This window comes from Oncorhynchus clarkii, chromosome 9, assembly GCF_045791955.1.
Source record: "Oncorhynchus clarkii lewisi isolate Uvic-CL-2024 chromosome 9, UVic_Ocla_1.0, whole genome shotgun sequence".
Lineage (NCBI taxonomy): Eukaryota > Metazoa > Chordata > Actinopteri > Salmoniformes > Salmonidae > Oncorhynchus > Oncorhynchus clarkii.
Genome location: NC_092155.1, coordinates 68166516 through 68187014, shown reverse-complemented (window position 1 = coordinate 68187014; position 20499 = coordinate 68166516). Strand labels below are relative to the sequence as shown.

At 39.2% G+C, this 20499-nt stretch overlaps 1 protein-coding gene across 5 annotated transcripts in view; it reads left to right on the top strand.

Moving 5' to 3' along the window:
- The first annotated feature begins 6069 nt into the window (after nt 1-6069).
- LOC139416834 (beta-1,4 N-acetylgalactosaminyltransferase 1-like) overlaps nt 6070-20499 on the top strand; it is a 92380-nt gene continuing 77950 nt past the window's right edge. For 4 of the 5 annotated variants that reach the window (XR_011635133.1, XM_071165935.1, XM_071165934.1 and 1 more), the window contains exons 1-5: nt 6070-6582; nt 12080-12325; nt 12756-12938; nt 13459-13565; nt 13720-13757. Coding sequence is in view for 4 of the 5 variants with exons in the window: in XM_071165935.1 (XP_071022036.1) it covers nt 12108-12325; nt 12756-12938; nt 13459-13565; nt 13720-13757 (546 nt within the window). In the remaining variant the exon portion in view is untranslated. Of the gene's footprint in view, nt 7297-12079; nt 12326-12755; nt 12939-13458; nt 13566-13719; nt 13758-20499 lie in introns of all 5 variants that reach the window. The other variant, XM_071165933.1, reaches the window with a different exon arrangement.

Genomic DNA, 20499 nt, shown 5'->3' with positions numbered 1-20499 from the left:
TCTGCGCATCACCTTGTTCGCAATGCATGATAATTTGTAGATCAGTGAATCTGCGCGTCACATTGTTCAAACCAAAAACAGTACAAAAACAAATACTATTGAACATATTGGGTGCGTTCCAGATCTGACAAAATAATAGAGATACAAAGATACGCCTAGGATGCAGGATGCATCCAGGATGCAGGAAGCAACTGAAAAATAAAATCCAAAAAATTTTATTGGTCACATACACATATTTAGCAGATGTTGTAGCAAAATGCTTGTGTTCCTAGCTCCAACAGTGCAGTAATATCTAACTAAATGCTTGTGTTCCTAGCTCCAACAGTGCAGTAATATCTAACTAAATGCTTGTGTTCCTAGCTCCAACAGTGCAGTAGTATCTAACAATTCAAAACAGTAAAACGCTTCACACAAGTTTTCTAGTCATTTGAATGAATGAAATACCAACATTTATTTAGAAGAATATGACTTTTAAATACTTTAACGAGATTAGTAGCCTACACTACGTATCTTTATAGGCCTATGTGACTGCAGTTATAACTAGGCCTTTATAGCCTACTCAGAACTTCTGGGTAAATAACTGCAGCCTGGTAGTATTTGCACAATTCTAATCACATTAGCGCACGCACGTTAGTTCAACTGTCCCGGTATAGGGACACCGATCCCGTAGATTCACTTTTTTGGTTACTACATGATTCCATATGTGTTATTTCATAGTTGTGATGTCTTCACTATTCTTCTGCAATACAGAAAATAGTAAAAAATAAAGAAAAACCCTTGAATGAGTAGTTTTTTTATCACTTTTGACTGGTTCTGTAAATTATACCAAAGTCAGTTAGAATTGTGCAAATACGACCAGGCGGCAGTTATTTACCCAGAAGTTCTGAGTAGGTTATAAAGGCCTAGTTATAACTGCAGTCACATAGGCCTATAAAGATATTTAGGCTACTAATCTCGTTAAAGTATTGTGATGACCCTCCCACTCTGTCTGCCGTATTCTCTCTCTTTGCTCTGGTTTTCTTATCAGGATGCCGGTGGGCGGAGCCAGGAGGGTTGTCAGCTACATGGGAAACACCTGGGCCCGGGTGTGTCCCAGGATAAATAGACCTCTCCCACATTCATTGGGGAGACTCTCTCCATGCAGACACCTTAATAGATTTTGTTGTGGTATTTTTTTTGTGCCTGTTTGTTTGTTTGTTTGTTTGTTTGTTTGTTTGTTTGTTTGTTTGTTTGTTTGTTTGTTTGTTTGTTTGTTTGTTTGCATTATCACATGTATGCATGCCAAACACTCACTCACTTACACTACTGATTACACACACCATTGTTAATTGCATTTAGGTTACCTTAGTTAATAAATATATTTGGTTATTCCTTATCTGGGGCGGCAGGGTAGCCTAGCGTTGGACTAGTAACCGGAAGGTTGCAAGTTCAAACCCCCGAGCTGACAAGGTACAAATCTGTCCTTCTGCCCCTGAACAGGCAGTTAACCCACTGTTCCTAGGCCGTCATTGTAAATAAGAATTTGTTCTTAACTGACTTGCCTAGTTAAATAAAATAAAAAATCTCCACCGTGTCTCCCTTTTTGTTACGGGCTTCGAGCAGGTTCGTGATAGTATTAAAATTCATATTCTTCTGAATAAATGTAGGTATTTCATTGGTTAAAATGAATGGAAAACCTGTTCACTGTGCATGCCTTTATCAATAGTTTTTTCCCAGCATGTCCCTCTCAGGTCAAAAGCCTCCACTTTGCATATCTGATGTTGTTTTTAAGGTAATAGGCTTCTAGACTAAACTAGTGTGAAGGGACAGCAAACAGGCTGTGGCTGGCTAGCCGATGTGGACCGAGATTAGGAAATCTTGTTCTATGAGACACTCGCGCACGTGTGCACGCACTCACACAATTGAGGCACAATCTCTGTTAAATATTAACCAATACATGCCATGTGAGGAGGTCAAGGTACAAAACCCTTTAAAATATGACTAAATAAATTACATATATGCTAATAACATTTATTGAAACCTTTTACAGTAAATGTGGGTGTATGTATGTGGTTTTTTTAATGCAGAACATGCTTGTTGAGTACATATCAATTTTGGCCACTAGATGCCCCCCTAGCAAAGTAAGGTTTCTTATTGTCTATGTAGATAACCTTAATGCCCCCAAATCCTTGTTTTCTGGAGGCCACATTAAACCTATAAAGTTTCAAATATTTTACTGATTGAAGGTCAAGTATTGTCTGATAAGAGTAAAAGGAACAATATAAATGTGAATTAGCAGGTAATGAATTCGAGACCGGATTTAAAAAAAATATGTATTCAATCAATTATTATTATCATGGAGGTAAATGCTCTCCCTCAAATTAAATATTTCAAAGCATGCCATTCTGAGTTGCCAGTTTTCAGATTATAAACATGTTTAGCAAATCCTTGCAAAAGGTAATGTACAATAATGCATTCTGGGTACTAGTCTGTTCAGCTACAGTGTCTTACCACTCCTTGTCATGCTAAACATCTTTGGTGCATGGAGTACAAGGAGCAAATGTTAGTTAAACATACTTGTACACCCATGCTACATAATACACTATCATACAGTTAACGTAGGCGTAATATGAGTGCAAATACCACAACTGAATAAATCATTAACAATATGTGCTATGGTGCTCTGTCTGCTCAGACGCTGAAGTCCAGGTACAGTTGAAGTCGGAAGTTTACATACACCTTAGCCAACTACATTTAAACTCAGTTTTTCACAATTCCTGACATTTAATCCTAGTAAAAATTTCCATCTTAGGTCAGTTAGGATCATCACTTTATTTTAAGAATATGAAATGCCAGAATAATAGTAGAGAGAATTATTTATTTCAGCTTTTGTTTCTTTCATCACATTCCCAGTGGGTCAGAAGTTTGTATACACTCAATTAGTATTTGGTAGCATTGCCATTAAATTGTTTAACTTGGGTCAAACGTTTCAGGTAGCCTTCTACAAGCTTCCCACAATAAGTTGGGTGCATTTTGGCCCATTCCTCCTGACAGAGCTGGCATAACTGAGTCAACTCAAATCAAAATCACGTTTATTTATAAAGCCATTCTTACATCAGCTGATATCTTAAAGTGCTGTACAGAAACCCAGCCTAAAACCCCAAACAGCAAGCAATGCAGGTGTGGAAGCACCGTGGCTAGGAAAAATTCCCTAGAAAAACCAGAACCTAGAAAGAAACCTAGAGAGGAACCAGGCTATGAGGGATGGCCAGTCCTTGTCTGGCTGTGCCGGGTGGAGATTATAACAGAACATGGCCAAGATGTTAAAATGTTCATAGATGACTAGCAGGCTGGATGCTAAGACAGGAGGGGTTGAGAGACACTGTGGCCCCATCCAACAATCCCCCAGACAGGGCCAAACAGGCAGGATATAACCCAAAGCACAGCCCCCACACCACTAGAGGGATATGTTTAACCACCAACTTACCATCCTGAGACAAGGTCGAGTATAGCCCACAAAGATCTCTGCCACGGCACAACCCAAGGGGAGGGCGCCAACCCGGACGGGAGGATCATGTCAGTGACTCAACCCACCCAAGTGATGCACCCCTCCGAGGGATGACATGGAAGAGCACCAGTAAGCCAGTGACTCAGCCAGCCCCTGCAATAGGGTTAGAGGCAGAGAATCCCAGTGGAGAGAGGGGAACCGGCCAGGCAGAGACAGCAAAGGCGGTTAGTTGCTCCAGTGCCTTTCCGTTCACCTTCACACTCCTGGGCCAGACTACACTCAATTATAGTACCTACTGAAGAGATGAGTCTTCAATAAAGACTTAAAGGTTGAGACCGAGTCTGTGTCTCACATGGGTAGGCAGACCATTCCATAAAAATGGAGCTCTGAAAGCCCTGTCTCCAGCTGTTTGCTTAGAAATTCTAGGGACAGTTAGGAGGCCTGTGTCTTGTGACTGTAGCGTACATGTAGGTATGTACGGCAGGACCAAATCGGAAAGATAGGTAGGAGCAAGCCCATGTGATGCTTTGTAGGTTAGCAGTAAAACCTTGAAATCAGCCCTTGCCTTAACAGCTTCTTCTGGCTTAGATTCCGCTACCGGGATCGATAGGACAACAGCCAGTGGAAGTGCCAAATTCAAACAACAGAAATCTCACAATTACAATTCCTCAAACATTTAAGTATTTTACACCATTTTACAGATAAACTTGTTGTTAATCCCACCACGGTGTCCGGTTTCAAAAAGGCTTTACGATGAAAGCACACGAAACGATTATGTTAGGTCAGTGCCTAGTCACAGAAAAACACAGCCATTTTTCCAGCCAAAAAGAGTAGTCACAAAAAGCAGAAATAGAGATAAAATTAATCACTAACCTTTGATGATCTTCCCAAAAATCTCAGTTTACATTGGCGCATTATGTTCAGTAGTTCCACAACATCTGGTGATGTACTCATATACTCATAATAAACATTGATAAAAGATACAACTGTTATGCAAATCATTTTAGATCCACTTCTCCTTAATGCAACCGCTGTGTCAGATTTCAAAAAAACTTTATGGAAAAAGCACACCATATAATAATCTGAGTACAGCGCTCAGACAACAAAACAAGCCATACAGATACCCGCCATGTTGTGGAGTCAACAGAAGTCAGAAATAGCATTATAAATATTCACTTACCGTTGATGATCTTCATCAGAATGCACTCCCAGGAATCTCAGTTCCACTTAAAGGTTGAAAAAGTTCGAACTGTTCGGGCATAGACCTGGAAAGTATGACAGAACTTTGCAGGCTATCTCTGCAGTAGATTGCAACTCCTCCCCCTTTGGCAGTTCCATCTTGACGGAAAGTGTTATAGTTGGGTATGGAAATCTCAGAATTTTTGGTGGCCTTCCTAAGCCAGGATTCAGACACGGCAAGGACATCAGGGTTGGCAGAGTGTGCTAAAGCAGTGAGTAAAACAAACTTAGGAAGGATGCTTCTGATGTTGACATGCATGAAACCAAGGCTTTTTCGATCACAGAAGTCAACAAATGAGGGTGCCTGGGGACATGCAGGGCCTGGGTTTACCTCCACATCACCCGAGGAACAGAGGAGGAGTAGGATGAGGGTGCGGCTAAAGACTATCAAAACTGGTCGCCTAAAGTGTTGGGGACAAGGAATAAAAGGAGCAGATTTATGGGCGTGGTAGAATATATTCAGGGCATAATGTGCAGACAGGGGTATGGTGGGGTGCGGGTACAGCGGAGGTAAGCCCAGGCACTGGGTGATGATAAGAGAGGTTGTATCTCTGGACATACTGGTTATAATGGGTGAGGTCACCGCATGTGTGGGAGGTGGGACAAAGGAGGTATCAGAGGTGTGAGGAGTGGAACTAGGGGCTCCATTGTAAACTAAAACAATGATAACTAACCTGAACAACAGTATACAAGGCATATTGATATTTGAGAGAGACAACCAGCAAGGCATAAAGTAATCACAGGTCTTGATTGGGAGAGCTTGCTAAAACAACAGTGAGACAACAGCAGCTAGTCAGCTAACACAACAACAGCAGGTAAAACTGATCATAATACAATGTACATTGGTTTATATCACATTTCCTCATAGCGTTTTGAATGCGGCTCCTCTTTCTCTCCGAAACAATGGCCATATAGTTCACAAGCCTTCCCACATTGTCTGCCACTTGTTAAACAATCTACTACAAGCCCAAGGTCTCTCCCCTCTCTGGGTAGAGACAGGATGTCCTGTAAGGAACACAGCATTCCAGCCCGTCTGACAATGGCTCCATTCGTTTCTAACCAGGAACAGAAAGTCCTTCTAATTCTTGAAGAAATCTACACAAATTACATTCAGTATTATGATTATGATAAGATTCATACATCCATACAGTAACATAGTAGTATTCTGTTTAGTTATAGTTCTGATTGAAATGTATACATAATTTAGTCATTATTCATAAAAATCCCTTAACATAAAGGCACAGTCAACTTAGTGTATGTAAACTTCTGACCCACTGGAGTTGTGATACAATGAATTATAAATTAAATAATCTGTCTGTAAACATTTGTTGGAAAAATTACTTGTGTCATGCACAAAGTAGATGTCCTAACCGACTTGCCAAAACGAAAGTTTGCTAACAAGAAATTTGCGGAGTGGTTGAAAAACTAGTTTTAATTACTCCAACCTAAGTGTATGTAAACTTCTGAGTACAACTGTGTCAATTTAGGTGTAGGAATGCAGCTCGTGCTTTCATAGTTTATAGTGGATATCAAGGCGGATTTAGGCGGTCCATAGCAACCTACTGACCTGAGTTTTGCTGAGCGCATTATTTGACTGCGAATAGCCTATGCTTACATGACATTTTATGAAATTTCTACATTTTGAATATGACTAGGCCTATAGTTAACTTTATTTCACATTCATTAATTTGCAAGTATGTATTTATGGTAGGCTATTTAAAGCTCTGAGGACATCATGGACACCAATAGAAAGTGGCAGGAGATTACTTTCAGCAGAATGCCTACTACAACTATACTTGAAAGGGCACGCACCTCAAACTGTGACAGCAGCGCGCTAAATGAAACTATTTTGACAGGTACGTTTCTACTACATCTGAATTATCGAAGTGTGCCTATTCGATGCTAACACTTTAGATTATTAGACTATGCTACTTTAAATATGTACATTCCTTTTTGCGGCGTTCAATGTGTTTGCATCACATTTTCAACTCTACGGATAGTTTTTTTTTTATGTTGCCCTAAATAAGAAATGTTTATGTGCGCTCTAGGCAACAGCTGGTAGATACAGTGCGTGTAGGCTGATCTGCAAGAATAAATTATTATAGATAAGAGCGATTTTTATTTGTCAAAGCTGTCAAGAATCGATTATCATGTCACAAGAATCAGACCCTCGATGTTTAGGCTATTGGAAAGGATCATCAAGATCACCGTGCACTTTCAACACCCTGTGAAGTTCATTATGAATTATTTCATTAATAAACTGCATGGTTTCCCAAGTCGTAGAGGGAGGACCACACAATATATCATAGCGTGACTTCAATTTTACTTCGATATTATGGTTATTATATCAATATTTGCTCATAAAGGCGTTTCCCCCGCCGTTGGTTGCATAATTCGTTTTACCGATAGCAAAAGATCTACACATTTCGAACGAACAAACATAGTCGCAGCCGTCATGTTTTTTTTAATTTTTTTTATTTTTACATTAGCGACTTCACTCGCATAAAAACTGGATGGATACGCGGTTATTGAGCCGATATTGGACAAAGATCTTTCTCTCCTGTCACACTGTAAGATAATACTTATTTATTTTATTTTATCTTGATTAACAATTGATCAACTACATTTTGACCAGTTGTTTAAACATTGACAACGACTATTACAATAAGATTAAATTGCATGTTTTGTTCCATTATGCCTATACGCGTGTGTTTGAGTGTAGATAGGCCAACATTCAAATGTTATTCAAGTGTTATATTTGGGTGCATACTATTTGGGCACATACTCTCTTCTAGTCCACGATACAAACTACATTTGTTATCTGTAATAGCCTACGGCACAGCTCTCGTTTGAATCTTAATGTCACGTTGACACTCCCAATGTCATACTATATATGTACTTTCAAGTCCTATCATTCCCTGTAAAATATGATGACCCTTTCCCATTAGAAGTGACAACACCAGTGACATTTTATTTCTGATACAAATATTAGTGACCGTTAATGTCAGGTGTCATTATTTCTGAGGAGACAATGTATGTGTAATCCACAGATCTTTATTCAGTCAAGCTCTAAGACAGAATATAATAAAATAGCAAATTAACTGAACAGAGTGGGCACATGCAGGTAAAACAGTATTTAGGCTAAGCTCTATTTAAGCATTTAAGTAAGTAGCCTTGAGCCGGAACGGCTCATAGGTATGGGTACCAGTCTGTTTAGCTATCATGCCACTCCTTGCTACCCCTGTCACGCTAAACATCTTTGGCATGTGACAAAGAGTACAAGGAGTGGAATGTTAGCTATATCCTGTTTCTGTATGGTTGATTTTGCAAAGACTTGGATGTTCAATGTTTTGGAAAATGAAACTGCTTTTTATCTATCTGAATATTTTATTTACTCTGTCCGGAAACAAGATCTAATAGTGGCTGAGACCATACTATTTAAGAATATCAAGATTTTTATCGGTTTCCTCAAATACCCGAGGGGAAATGTCATTACCACCAAGTCATAAAATTAGCTTTTTTAGTTTTAAAGGAAATTACAGAAATATAACATTATATAACATTTAACATATATTTTTTTACTATTTCGAATTTTTCTTAATTATATGCATTCATCATTGTCATGTCTAAATGTCCATAAATGCCTTGATGATGCTCAGAAACATGTATTTACCACATCAAAATCGTAATACGTTACATTACTTTAGAAATGATCTCAAGAACTAGCATATAACGCTCACATATGGGAAAAATCATGAATATCAATTGTAATTTAATACACCTTTACCTTAAAAATAAACATTTTAATGTCATTGTTGTACAGTGCCTTGCGAAAGTATTCGGCCCCCTTGAACTTTGCGACCTTTTGCCACATTTCAGGCTTCAAACATAAAGATATAAAACTGTATTTTTTTTGTGAAGAATCAACAACAAGTGGGACACAATCATGAAGTGGAACGACATTTATTGGATATTTCAAACTTTTTTAACAAATCAAAAACTGAAAAATTGGGCGTGCAAAATTATTCAGCCCCTTTACTTTCAGTGCAGCAAACTCTCTCCAGAAGTTCAGTGAGGATCTCTGAATGATCCAATGTTGACCTAAATGACTAATGATGATAAATACAATCCACCTGTGTGTAATCAAGTCTCCGTATAAATGCACCTGCACTGTGATAGTCTCAGAGGTCCGTTAAAAGCGCAGAGAGCATCATGAAGAACAAGGAACACACCAGGCAGGTCCGAGATACTGTTGTGAAGAAGTTTAAAGCCGGATTTGGATACAAAAAGATTTCCCAAGCTTTAAACATCCCAAGGAGCACTGTGCAAGCGATAATATTGAAATGGAAGGAGTATCAGACCACTGCAAATCTACCAAGACCTGGCCGTCCCTCTAAACTTTCAGCTCATACAAGGAGAAGACTGATCAGAGATGCAGCCAAGAGGCCCATGATCACTCTGGATGAACTGCAGAGATCTACAGCTGAGGTGGGAGACTCTGTCCATAGGACAACAATCAGTCGTATATTGCACAAATCTGGCCTTTATGGAAGAGTGGCAAGAAGAAAGCCATTTCTTAAAGATATCCATAAAAAGTGTTGTTTAAAGTTTGCCACAAGCCACCTGGGAGACACACCAAACATGTGGAAGAAGGTGCTCTGGTCAGATGAAACCAAAATTGAACTTTTTGGCAACAATGCAAAACGTTATGTTTGGCGTAAAAGCAACACAGCTGAACACACCATCCCCACTGTCAAACATGGTGGTGGCAGCATCATAGTTTGGGCCTGCTTTTCTTCAGCAGGGACAGGGAAGATGGTTAAAATTGATGGGAAGATGGATGGAGCCAAATACAGGACCATTCTGGAAGAAAACCTGATGGAGTCTGCAAAAGGCCTGAGACTGGGACGGAGATTTGTCTTCCAACAAGACAATGATCCAAAACATAAAGCAAAATCTACAATGGAATGGTTCAAAAATAAACATATCCAGGTGTTAGAATGGCCAAGTCAAAGTCCAGACCTGAATCCAATCGAGAATCTGTGGAAAGAACTGAAAACTGCTGTTCACAAATGCTCTCCATCCAACCTCACTGAGCTTGAGCTGTTTTGCAAGGAGGAATGGGAAAAAATGTCAGTCTCTCGATGTGCAAAACTGATAGAGACATACCCCAAGCGACTTACAGCTGTAATCGCAGCAAAAGGTGGCGCTACAAAGTATTAACTTAAGGGGGCTGAATAATTTTGCACGCCCAATTTTTCAGTTTTTGAATTGTTAAAAAAGTTTGAAATATCCAATAAATGTCGTTCCACTTCATGATTGTGTCCCACTTGTTGTTGATTCTTCACAAAAAAATACAGTTTTATATCTTAATGTTTGAAGCCTGAAATGTGGCAAAAGGTCGCAAAGTTCAAGGGGGCTGAATACTTTCTCAAGGCACTGTACATGTTGAATTTTTATTGAAGATATAGACCAGACCATTCCTTCCAATTCATCCCAAAGGTGTTCAATGGGGTTGAGGTCAGGGCTCTGTGCAGGCCAGTCAAGTTCTTCCACACTGATCTCAACAAACCATTTCTGTATGGATCTGGCTTTGTGCATGGGGGTATTGTCATGCTGAAACAGTAAAGGGCCTTCCCCAAAACTGTTGCTACAAAGTTGGAAGCACAGAATCATCTAGAATGTAATTGTAAGCTGTAGCGTTAAGATTTCCTTTCACTAGAACTAATGGGCCCGATCCTGAAATTACAGCCCCAGACCATTATTCCTTCTCTACGAAATGTAGGACAGATGATTTTTATGCGCTACACGCTTCAGCACTCAGCAGTTCCGTTCTGTGAACTTGTGTGGCCTACCACTTAGTGGATGAGCTGTTGTTGCTCGTAGACGACGTTTCCACTTCACAATAACAGCACTTACAGTTGACCGGGGCAGGTTTAGCAGGGCAGAAATTTGACGAACTGACTTTGGAAAGATGGCATCCTATGACGGTGCCACGTTGAAAGTCACTGAGCTCTTCAGTGTGGACCATTCTACTGCCAATGTTTGTCTATGGAGATTGCATAGCTGTGTGCTCGATTTTATACACCTTCCAGCAACGGTGTGGCTGAAATAGCCGAATCCGCTAATTTGATCCACTAATTTGAAGGGGTATCCACATACTTTTGTGTATGTAGTGTATGTCCTTGTCCTCTCCTTGGTTGATTTATGGAGCATCTTATAGAAACATTTAAAATAAATAATTAAAGTCAGCACTAATCATTGTAAGTCACATAAATAGACATGAAAATCACTCAATCACCTGAACATAATACAACATTTAATGGTCTTATTTAGCAAATAACTGTTCATTTTTCAATTTGTTTGTCTTTTCAGGTCCTAAGGTAAGTAAAAATGTATAAAAATGTATAAACTAATACATTTTGTCATTACCACCACATTCTGTCCTTAGCATTACAGTTCGTTATGTGGTGGTAATGATGTGTAGTGGGAATGACATTTTAACAGTATTTGGTCATAAATAGCAGGGATTATAGCATGCTAATTTGTGTACAAAAAGTATCAAATAGAAAATGGCTTATGCACATCTAATATGTATATAGTTTCCATTTATTTGACTCTTTTTTTAAACAGGTGCATTCAATATTTTGTAATTATCAAGACTTTTGTAAGTGTAATGCATAGAAGATTGTCAAAAGTCTGGATGTGAGACAGGACAAAAACAGTGCAAAACAGTTCAATCAAGACATGTAATGCTTTAGAAAATAAAAAATAAAAACATTTTGAAAGCTGAAAAAACAGTTTAAGGTTATTTTAGTCTCTACATGATGAAATAAAACATCTAAATTAAAATGTTATCTTAAAAATCTAACCTTGAGACACAAAAAGGCCCGTGTTCACAATATCTCCCATATACTGTTTGAAGAAAAATAAACTGAATGTCAAACCAATATCAAATCATGTGAAACAAGTGTAACATAGTAGCCTAAGGAAGTAAATATTATTATTATTATATATTTTTAATCACAGTAGTTGAATATTGGAATGTAGGCTTATTTTGAAATACACTTAAAGTATTAGCATATATTTGAAAATACATATGGCCTGTTTTGGTATTTGAAATAATCTATTTGAACATATTTTCAAATAGAAGGCCATCATAGGAAGTTATTTGAAAATACTTTCAAATACTTCCAATAGAAGCAGTGGTTTTGTGTCACATTATTTGAAATGACTCAAATAAATAGAAAATAAGTATTTCAAAAGCAAATAATAATAAAATACCCATGTATTTGAACCCAGGTCTGAAACACATGACTGACTAGTGTCTTATTGGTCCGATCTGTCCTTTAGTGACATCGATCTTTGTCTGACTGTGTCCATGATGCGCTGCCTCGTTCAGAAGAAAACATACCTCGTCATTTTATCTCCACTGCTACTGTTCGCCCTCCTCCGCTACTGGACTCGAAGGGCCACCACCACTGTTGACGTGGGACCAGGTCAGAGCTACAAGGCACAGAACGTTCTGAAGGAGAGGCTACAAAATGTCCAGAATAGTTATGACAATATCCCATATGTCCTGAAGGAAAGTGTGGCAGGGTGAGTGCAAATGGGCAAATGGTATAACACATGTATAACATATTCATAAATGGCAAAAAATGATAGTCACAAAATAACCAATACAAAACAAGGTTTGGAAGTGTGTCCTAAATCATTGCAGACGCGGAGGTGCGACATCGGTGGATGTGGTAGATTGAGACGTATCCAATGCAAATAATATAAAAACAGATATCTCTAGATAAAATGGACATATTTTTGTATATATTCCATTTGGAAATTCCATTTGAATTCGGCCAAACTGAAATTCAAGGTCCAATTACAATTTTCTTCATTGCGTTTCAAATTTCGAACTACTTCCTGATTCGACTCAATCAAATCAACCTGCATGGTTTCCATTGCACTAATAGTGACTTATTTTGTCCCATACTCTTACCAACCGTGCACAACGCTCTTCATTAATCTCATTCAGGCGTCTGGCACTGAACGTGTGTGTGTGTGAGGCAGATAAGAAGCCTGCCATCGACCTGCCTTTTGCCCAAGTGCTGTTCCCCCGTGTCTGGGCTCAGGATGACTTCCACACAGCCTTCCAGGAGGCAGAGCTGGCTAAGGTGAAAAGTCGCAGGCAGCAGGAGTACAACAGCTTCCAGCAGAGGTAACTGTACAGTACACTGAAGTGTTGTGCTGTGCTTTGCAGTGCATAGTAATTTAATGATTTGCTTTGCTGTGCACCTTGCAACTATATACTGCAACTCCCCACTGTTTTCAAGTTATGGGCCCACCCTTCTTTGCCTTCTCTCCTTCGATTGAAAATATGTGACGTACATGACGTGTTTACAATGCTGCTTTTAGTTTTAAATCACCATAATGCTGGAACAAAATTCAAAATACATTTCAACTTGATGTTCTCTGTGTGTGTGTGTGTGTGTGTGTGTGTGTGTGTGTGTGTGTGTGTGTGTGTGTGTGTGTGTGTGTGTGTGTGTGTGTGTGTGTGTGTGTGTGTGTGTGTGTGTGTGTATTTATGTTGTGTATACAGGGTGCATTTGTAAAAGAGACCTAGGTCTCAATATGTCTTCCTGTTAAAAAATAAAGGTACAAAATAAAAGTACATTACATCATCATACTTTAGCTTGAGCTTATTTCTAGTCTGGCTAACCTCTCCATGTTGGCTGCAGGTACCAGACTCCCGCAGACCTCCTTGTTATAGCAGAAGCCAACAGTCCCCTACAGTACCCTACCCAGGGGGTGGAGGTTCGCCCTCTCAAGACTATCGTTATCCCTGGTAAGACCACTGAAAAGATTTACACTCTGGGCAGAAGGGATTTTTGAAGCTTTGTTGTAAATATCGCCTTTGCCCCAACCATAACTGTAGAACCGTTAAAACAAAACTAACCTGACCTTAAGACTGAAGATGGAATTCTGTTCTCTTTTTTAAGGGTTGGGTCTGAAAGAAAAGCATAGACAACTTCATACAGTAAGTTTATCTCCATTTATAATACTACATTGAACAAAAACATAAACGCAACATGCAAAAATTACAAAGATCTCACAGACTTACAGTTCATATATGGAAATCAGTAAATTTGAATAAATACATTAGGCCCTAATCTATGGATCTCACATGACTGGGAATACAGATACAGTGCCTTGCGAAAGTATTCGGCCCCCTTGAACTTTGCGACCTTTTGCCACATTTCAGGCTTCAAACATAAAGATATAAAACTGTATTTTTTTGTGAAGAATCAACAACAAGTGGGACACAATCATGAAGTGGAACGACATTTATTGGATATTTCAAACTTTTTTAACAATTCAAAAACTGAAAAATTGGGCGTGCAAAATTATTCAGCCCCCTTAAGTTAATACTTTGTAGCGCCACCTTTTGCTGCGATTACAGCTGTAAGTCGCTTGGGGTATGTCTCTATCAGTTTTGCACATCGAGAGACTGACATTTTTTACCATTCCTCCTTGCAAAACAGCTCGAGCTCAGTGAGGTTGGATGGAGAGCATTTGTGAACAGCAGTTTTCAGTTCTTTCCACAGATTCTCGATTGGATTCAGGTCTGGACTTTGACTTGGCCATTCTAACACCTGGATATGTTTATTTTTGAACCATTCCATTGTAGATTTTGCTTTATGTTTTGGATCATTGTCTTGTTGGAAGACAAATCTCCGTCCCAGTCTCAGGTCTTTTGCAGACTCCATCAGGTTTTCTTCCAGAATGGTCCTGTATTTGGCTCCATCCATCTTCCCATCAATTTTAACCATCTTCCCTGTCCCTGCTGAAGAAAAGCAGGCCCAAACCATGATGCTGCCACCACCATGTTTGACAGTGGGGATGGTGTGTTCAGGGTGATGAGCTGTGTTGCTTTTACGCCAAACATAACGTTTTGCATTGTTGCCAAAAAGTTCAATTTTGGTTTCATCTGACCAGAGCACCTTCTTGCACACGTTTGGTGTGTCTCCCAGGTGGCTTGTGGCAAACTTTAAACAACGCTTTTTTTGGATATCTTTAAGAAATGGCTTTCTTCTTGCCACTCTTCCATAAAGGCCAGATTTGTGCAATATACGACTGATTGTTGTCCTATGGACAGAGTCTCCCACCTCAGCTGTAGATCTCTGCAGTTCATCCAGAGTGATCATGGGCCTCTTGGCTGCATCTCTGATCAGTCTTCTCCTTGTATGAGCTGAAAGTTTAGAGGGACGGCCAGGTCTTGAAAGATTTGCAGTGGTCTGATACTCCTTCCATTTCAATATTATCGCTTGCACAGTGCTCCTTGGGATGTTTAAAGCTTGGGAAATATTTTTGTATCCAAATCCGGCTTTAAACTTCTTCACAACAGTATCTCGGACCTGCCTGGTGTGTTCCTTGTTCTTCATGATGCTCTCTGCGCTTTTAACGGACCTCTGAGACTATCACAGTGTAGGTGCATTTATACGGAGACTTGATTACACACAGGTGGATTGTATTTATCATCATTAGTCATTTAGGTCAACATTGGATCATTCAGAGATCCTCACTGAACTTCTGGAGAGAGTTTTCTGCACTGAAAGTAAAGGGGCTGAATAATTTTGCACGCCCAATTTTTCAGTTTTTGATTTGTTAAAAAAGTTTGAAATATCCAATAAATGTCGTTCCACTTCATGATTGTGTCCCACTTGTTGTTGATTCTTCACAAAAAAATACAGTTTTATCTCTTTATGTTTGAAGCCTGAAATGTGGCAAAAGGTCGCAAAGTTCAAGGGGGCCGAATACTTTCGCAAGGCATGTATGCATCAGTTAGTCACAGATACCTTGAAAAAAAGGTAGGGCGCGTGGAACAGAAAACCAGTCCATATCTGATCAAACCACAATTGTGACTCACCACCTGGATATGGTCCTCTGTGACTCAGAGCTACAAAATGGTATATCATGCACTCCATGTTTAAGGAACAATGGGAAAGTAATTCTGCTTTGAAAGTTGATGAACTTGTGAACTCACTTTTGAGAAAATGGCCTTTGGATGTTTTGGTATCTAGTGAAGAGCTCTTCTATGTTCATACCCTATTAAGCTCTAGCCCCACTCATTACGTTTTGCTCTCGGAAGCTTAAGCAGCTCTGCTGCCAACAATTTCATTATGCTTTTTTGCCAACGTTTATTGACACTGGCCATATTCAACAGGTGTTGTACACTTTATCTTAACTTCTTGCGACTAGCAATCCCGGGACCCGGGAGCGTAATCATAGCCTCAAACGAATTAGCATAACGCAGTGGACATACATACCCCTAGAAACTTTTCCTATTCATGAAAATCGCAAATTAATATATTCAAACACAAGCTTAGCCTTTTGTTAATCACACTGTCATCTCAGATTTTCAAAATATGCGTTACAGCCAACGCTAGTGTAAGTTTATCATGGCATAATGCTATGCTAGGTTCTGCTGGCAGCAGGCAACATTTTCACGAAAATAAGAAAAGCAACCAAATTAAATCATTTACCTTTGAAGAACTTCAGATGTTTTCACTCAGGAGACTCCCAGTTAGATAGCAAATGTTCATTTTTTCCAAAAATATTATTTTTGAAGGCGAAATAGCTCCCGTTTGTTCATCATGCTTGGCTGAGAAATCGACCGGAAAATGCTACCACTACAACGCCAAACTTTTTTCAAAATTAGCTACATAATATCGACAGAAACACGGCAAATGTTGTTTAGGATCAATCCTCAAGGTGTTTTTAACATATATATTCGATAATATATCCGTCGAGGCAATTGGTTTCTCATAAGAAGCGATTGGAAAAATGGTTACCTCAGTATTTTACGCAAGATTTTCTGCGGGAGACACCATGTGTTTTGGCCTTTCTAGGGAGTTTTTCCTAGCCACCGTGCTTCTACACCTGCATTGCTTGCTGTTTGGGGTTTTAGGCTGGGTTTCTGTACAGCACTTTGAGATATCAGCTGATGTACGAAGGGCTATATAAATAAATAAATTTGATTTGATTTGATGTGACCACTTGCTAAATATGGTCCCTTACGGCTATTCTTCAATGGAAATGCGTAAAAAGACGTCACGATGCTGTAGACATCTTGGGGAATACGTGGAAAACGTAAGCTAATTCGTAGCTCATTCACAGCCATATAAGTCATTGGCATGAGGCGGTTTCAAAAAATGCGGCACTTCCTGGTTGGATTTTTATCTGGGTTTCGCCTGTAACATCAGTTCTGTGGCACTCACAGACAATATCTTTGCAGTTTTGGAAACGTCAGAGTGTTTTCTTTCCAAAGCTGTCAATTATATGCATTCTCGAGCATCTTTTCGTGACAAAATATCTTGTTTAAAACGGGAACGTTTTTCATCCAAAAATTTAAATAGCGCCCCCTAACATTTAACTGGTTAAGACATGTAGCTAGCTAGCTAGGTAAACAATGAACCTAGCTAGGTAAACAACATTTAAGATCATACACGTCACGTAATGTTAGCTAATGAGCCAGCCAGCTAACGTTAGCTAGTTAAACAACAAGGAACATAGTGCCAAATCATGTCGTTACTACCCTGCATGAATCTGCTGGGAGCTAACCAACCAGGTTCAATGTTAACTAGCTAACATTAGGCTCTAACTAGCCAAGCAAACGGTTATGGGATACGAATAATAATGTCATACACATAACGTTAGCTAGGGAGCCAGTTAGCTTGAAATGAAACAACTTTCTGCCACAATTAGAAATGTGCAATATCTGAAAATGTAGCTAGCTAGACTATCTTACATGCATGCATGATGGACTCGTCTCCCTGTCACGGATGCCATGCCACTGATGCTTTTAGTTTGAAGATGTAATCCGGAGACAGGTGTTTTCTCCATCTCTTTAGCTATCAAACTCTAATTCCACTGATTTCGATCCTCCAGAAAGTGCAGAGCAACACTTATGCAGCTCCACTACACTATACATTTAAAAAAAGCTGTGTTCTACAGGATTACTAACACAGACTGACCAACTCAAATAGACAGAAGCCTTCTTTATGGCAGACCAATCTGAACTCCTCTCTCGGCATATCTAGCCCACTCATTATCTCAGCCAATCATGGCTAGCGGGAAGGTTGCTGGCTTTTTCTGTGACTTAACCAATAAGGCTTGTAATTGAACAATATTATTTGTATTTTCAGATGGCATACAAGTTTGTTATTAAGGCACATGAAACTTCACATGTTCCAGAAGGCATGGTTTGCTAACTATCTGTCTGATAGAACTCAGTGCACTCAATTTGATGGGCTTATGTCTGTTAAATTGTCTGTCTTGAATGGTGTGCCCCAAGGCTCTGTACTTGGTCCTCTCTTATTCACTATTTATATAAACGATTTAGACAAAAAGGTCCAAAATGCACAACTTCATTTTTATCCTGATGATATTGTTATTTACTGTTGTGCCTCGTCTCTTACAAAAGCTTTCCAGAACATGCAAACTGCTTTTTATACTGTTCAACATACCTTGTGTCAATTGAAGCTTATCCTCAATACTGACAAAACTAAACTAATGGTGTTTTCTAATGCAAGAAATATACCTCTGAACCTTTCACCTATTACTACCTGTCAGGGCAAGGAGATTGAGGTTGTAACCTCATATAAATTTATTGGAATTTTAATTGATGACGGCCTCTCTTTTAAATTGCATATTCAACAACTTACAAAAAAATTGAAGCTGAAATTGGGATTTTATTTTAGGAATAAGGCCTGTTTTTCTTTCGAAGCCAGAAGGAGGCTAGTATCAGCTACATGTATGCTTTTACTAGACTATGGGGATATTTTATATATGAATGCTTCAGCTCAGTGTTTGAGATCAATTGACACTCTTTACCATGGCACTTTGAGATTTATTTTAAACTTCAAAACCCTTACGCACCACTGCACTTTGTGTACCAGGGTTGGCTGGCCTTCTCTAGTTACTCGTAGGCTCAGTCACTGGTATACTTTTATTTACATTTTGGGTTTACTACCTTTTTATCTGTGCATTTTTATTGTTTAGAAATGTGGTGGGTACTCTCTTCGTTCACTGGACTTTATCCTGCTAACTATTTCAAATGTCCAAACTGAATTCGGTAAAAGGGCTTTTATGTACTCTGCGCCATCGTCTTGGATCGCCTTACAAAATACTTTTAAACTGGAAGAACTTGTCCCGATTGGTGTTTTTAAATCTCTGATGAAGGATTTTGAGGCTGATTCCCTGATCTGTCAATGTTGCTGTTTTATACTCTTGTGAATTCAATGGTTTTTCCTAGATTACTTGTAGTTTTTCATGTTGACTGTCTGTCATTTTTTTGTAATGACTTGGTGCTGCCTAATTTGGCCAGGGTGCTCTTGAAAAAGAGATTCTAATCTCAATGAGCCCTTCCTGGTTAAATAAAGGTTAATAAATCAAAAATAAATACACATTTCTGCCAAAAAAATGCATTTTGATAAAAAATAAACGTTCAAATGTCTCTCCTGTAAAATCGGGACTTGCGACGTGTGCCTAGTTTCATGAAATTGGAAACAATTTGCCTCTTGCAGCACGACACTTCTCCTTTACATAGAGTTGATCAATCTGTTGATTGTGGCCTGCGGAATGTTGTCCCACTTCTCTTCAATGTCTGTGCGAAGTTGCTGAATATTGGCGGGAACTGGAACATGCTGTCGTACATGTTGACCCAGAGCATCCCAAACGTGCTCAATAGGTACCATCATGTCTGGTAAGTATTTAGGCCAATGAAGAACTGGGACATTTTCAGCTTCCACGACTTGTATACAGATCTTTTCTACATGTGGCCGTGCATTACCATGCTGAAACATGAGGTGAGAATGGCACGACAATGTGCCTCAGGAAATCGTCACGCTATCTCTGTGCATTCAAATTTACATCGATAAAATGAAACTTTGTGCATATGGAACATTTCTGTGATCTTTCATTTCAGCTCATGCAACACGGGACCAACACTTTACATGTTGCGTTTATGTGTTTGTTTCAGTATATGTTTGTTGTAGTGGCAGGTAATCTAGCGGTTAGAGCGTTTAGCCAGTAACCGAAAGGTTGTTTGTTCACCTTGTCGGCTCAGGGAGTTGAACCATTTGTCTATGTACCCTTGAGCAAGGCACTTAACCTATAAGTCTTCTGGAGAGAGTTTTCTGCACTGAAAGTAAAGGGGCTGAATAATTTTGCACGCCCAATTTTTCAGTTTTTGATTTGTTAAAAAAGTTTGAAATATCCAATAAATGTCGTTCCACTTCATGATTGTGTCCCACTTGTTGTTGATTCTTCACAAAAAAATACAGTTTTATCTCTTTATGTTTGAAGCCTGAAATGTGGCAAAAGGTTGCAAAGTTCAAGGGGGCCGAATACTTTCGCAAGGCACTGTATGCATCAGTTAGTCACAGATACCTTGAAAAAAAGGTAGGGCGTGTGGAACAGAAAACCAGTCCATATCTGATCAAACCACAATTGTGACTCACCACCTGGATATGGTCCTCTGTGACTCAGAGCTACAAAATGGTATATCATGCACTCCATGTTTAAGGAACAATGGGAAAGTAATTCTGCTTTGAAAGTTGATGAACTTGTGAACTCACTTTTGAGAAAATGGCCTTTGGATGTTTTGGTATCTAGTGAAGAGCTCTTCTATGTTCATACCCTATTAAGCTCTAGCCCCACTCATTACGTTTTGCTCTCGGAAGCTTAAGCAGCTCTGCTGCCAACAATTTCATTATGCT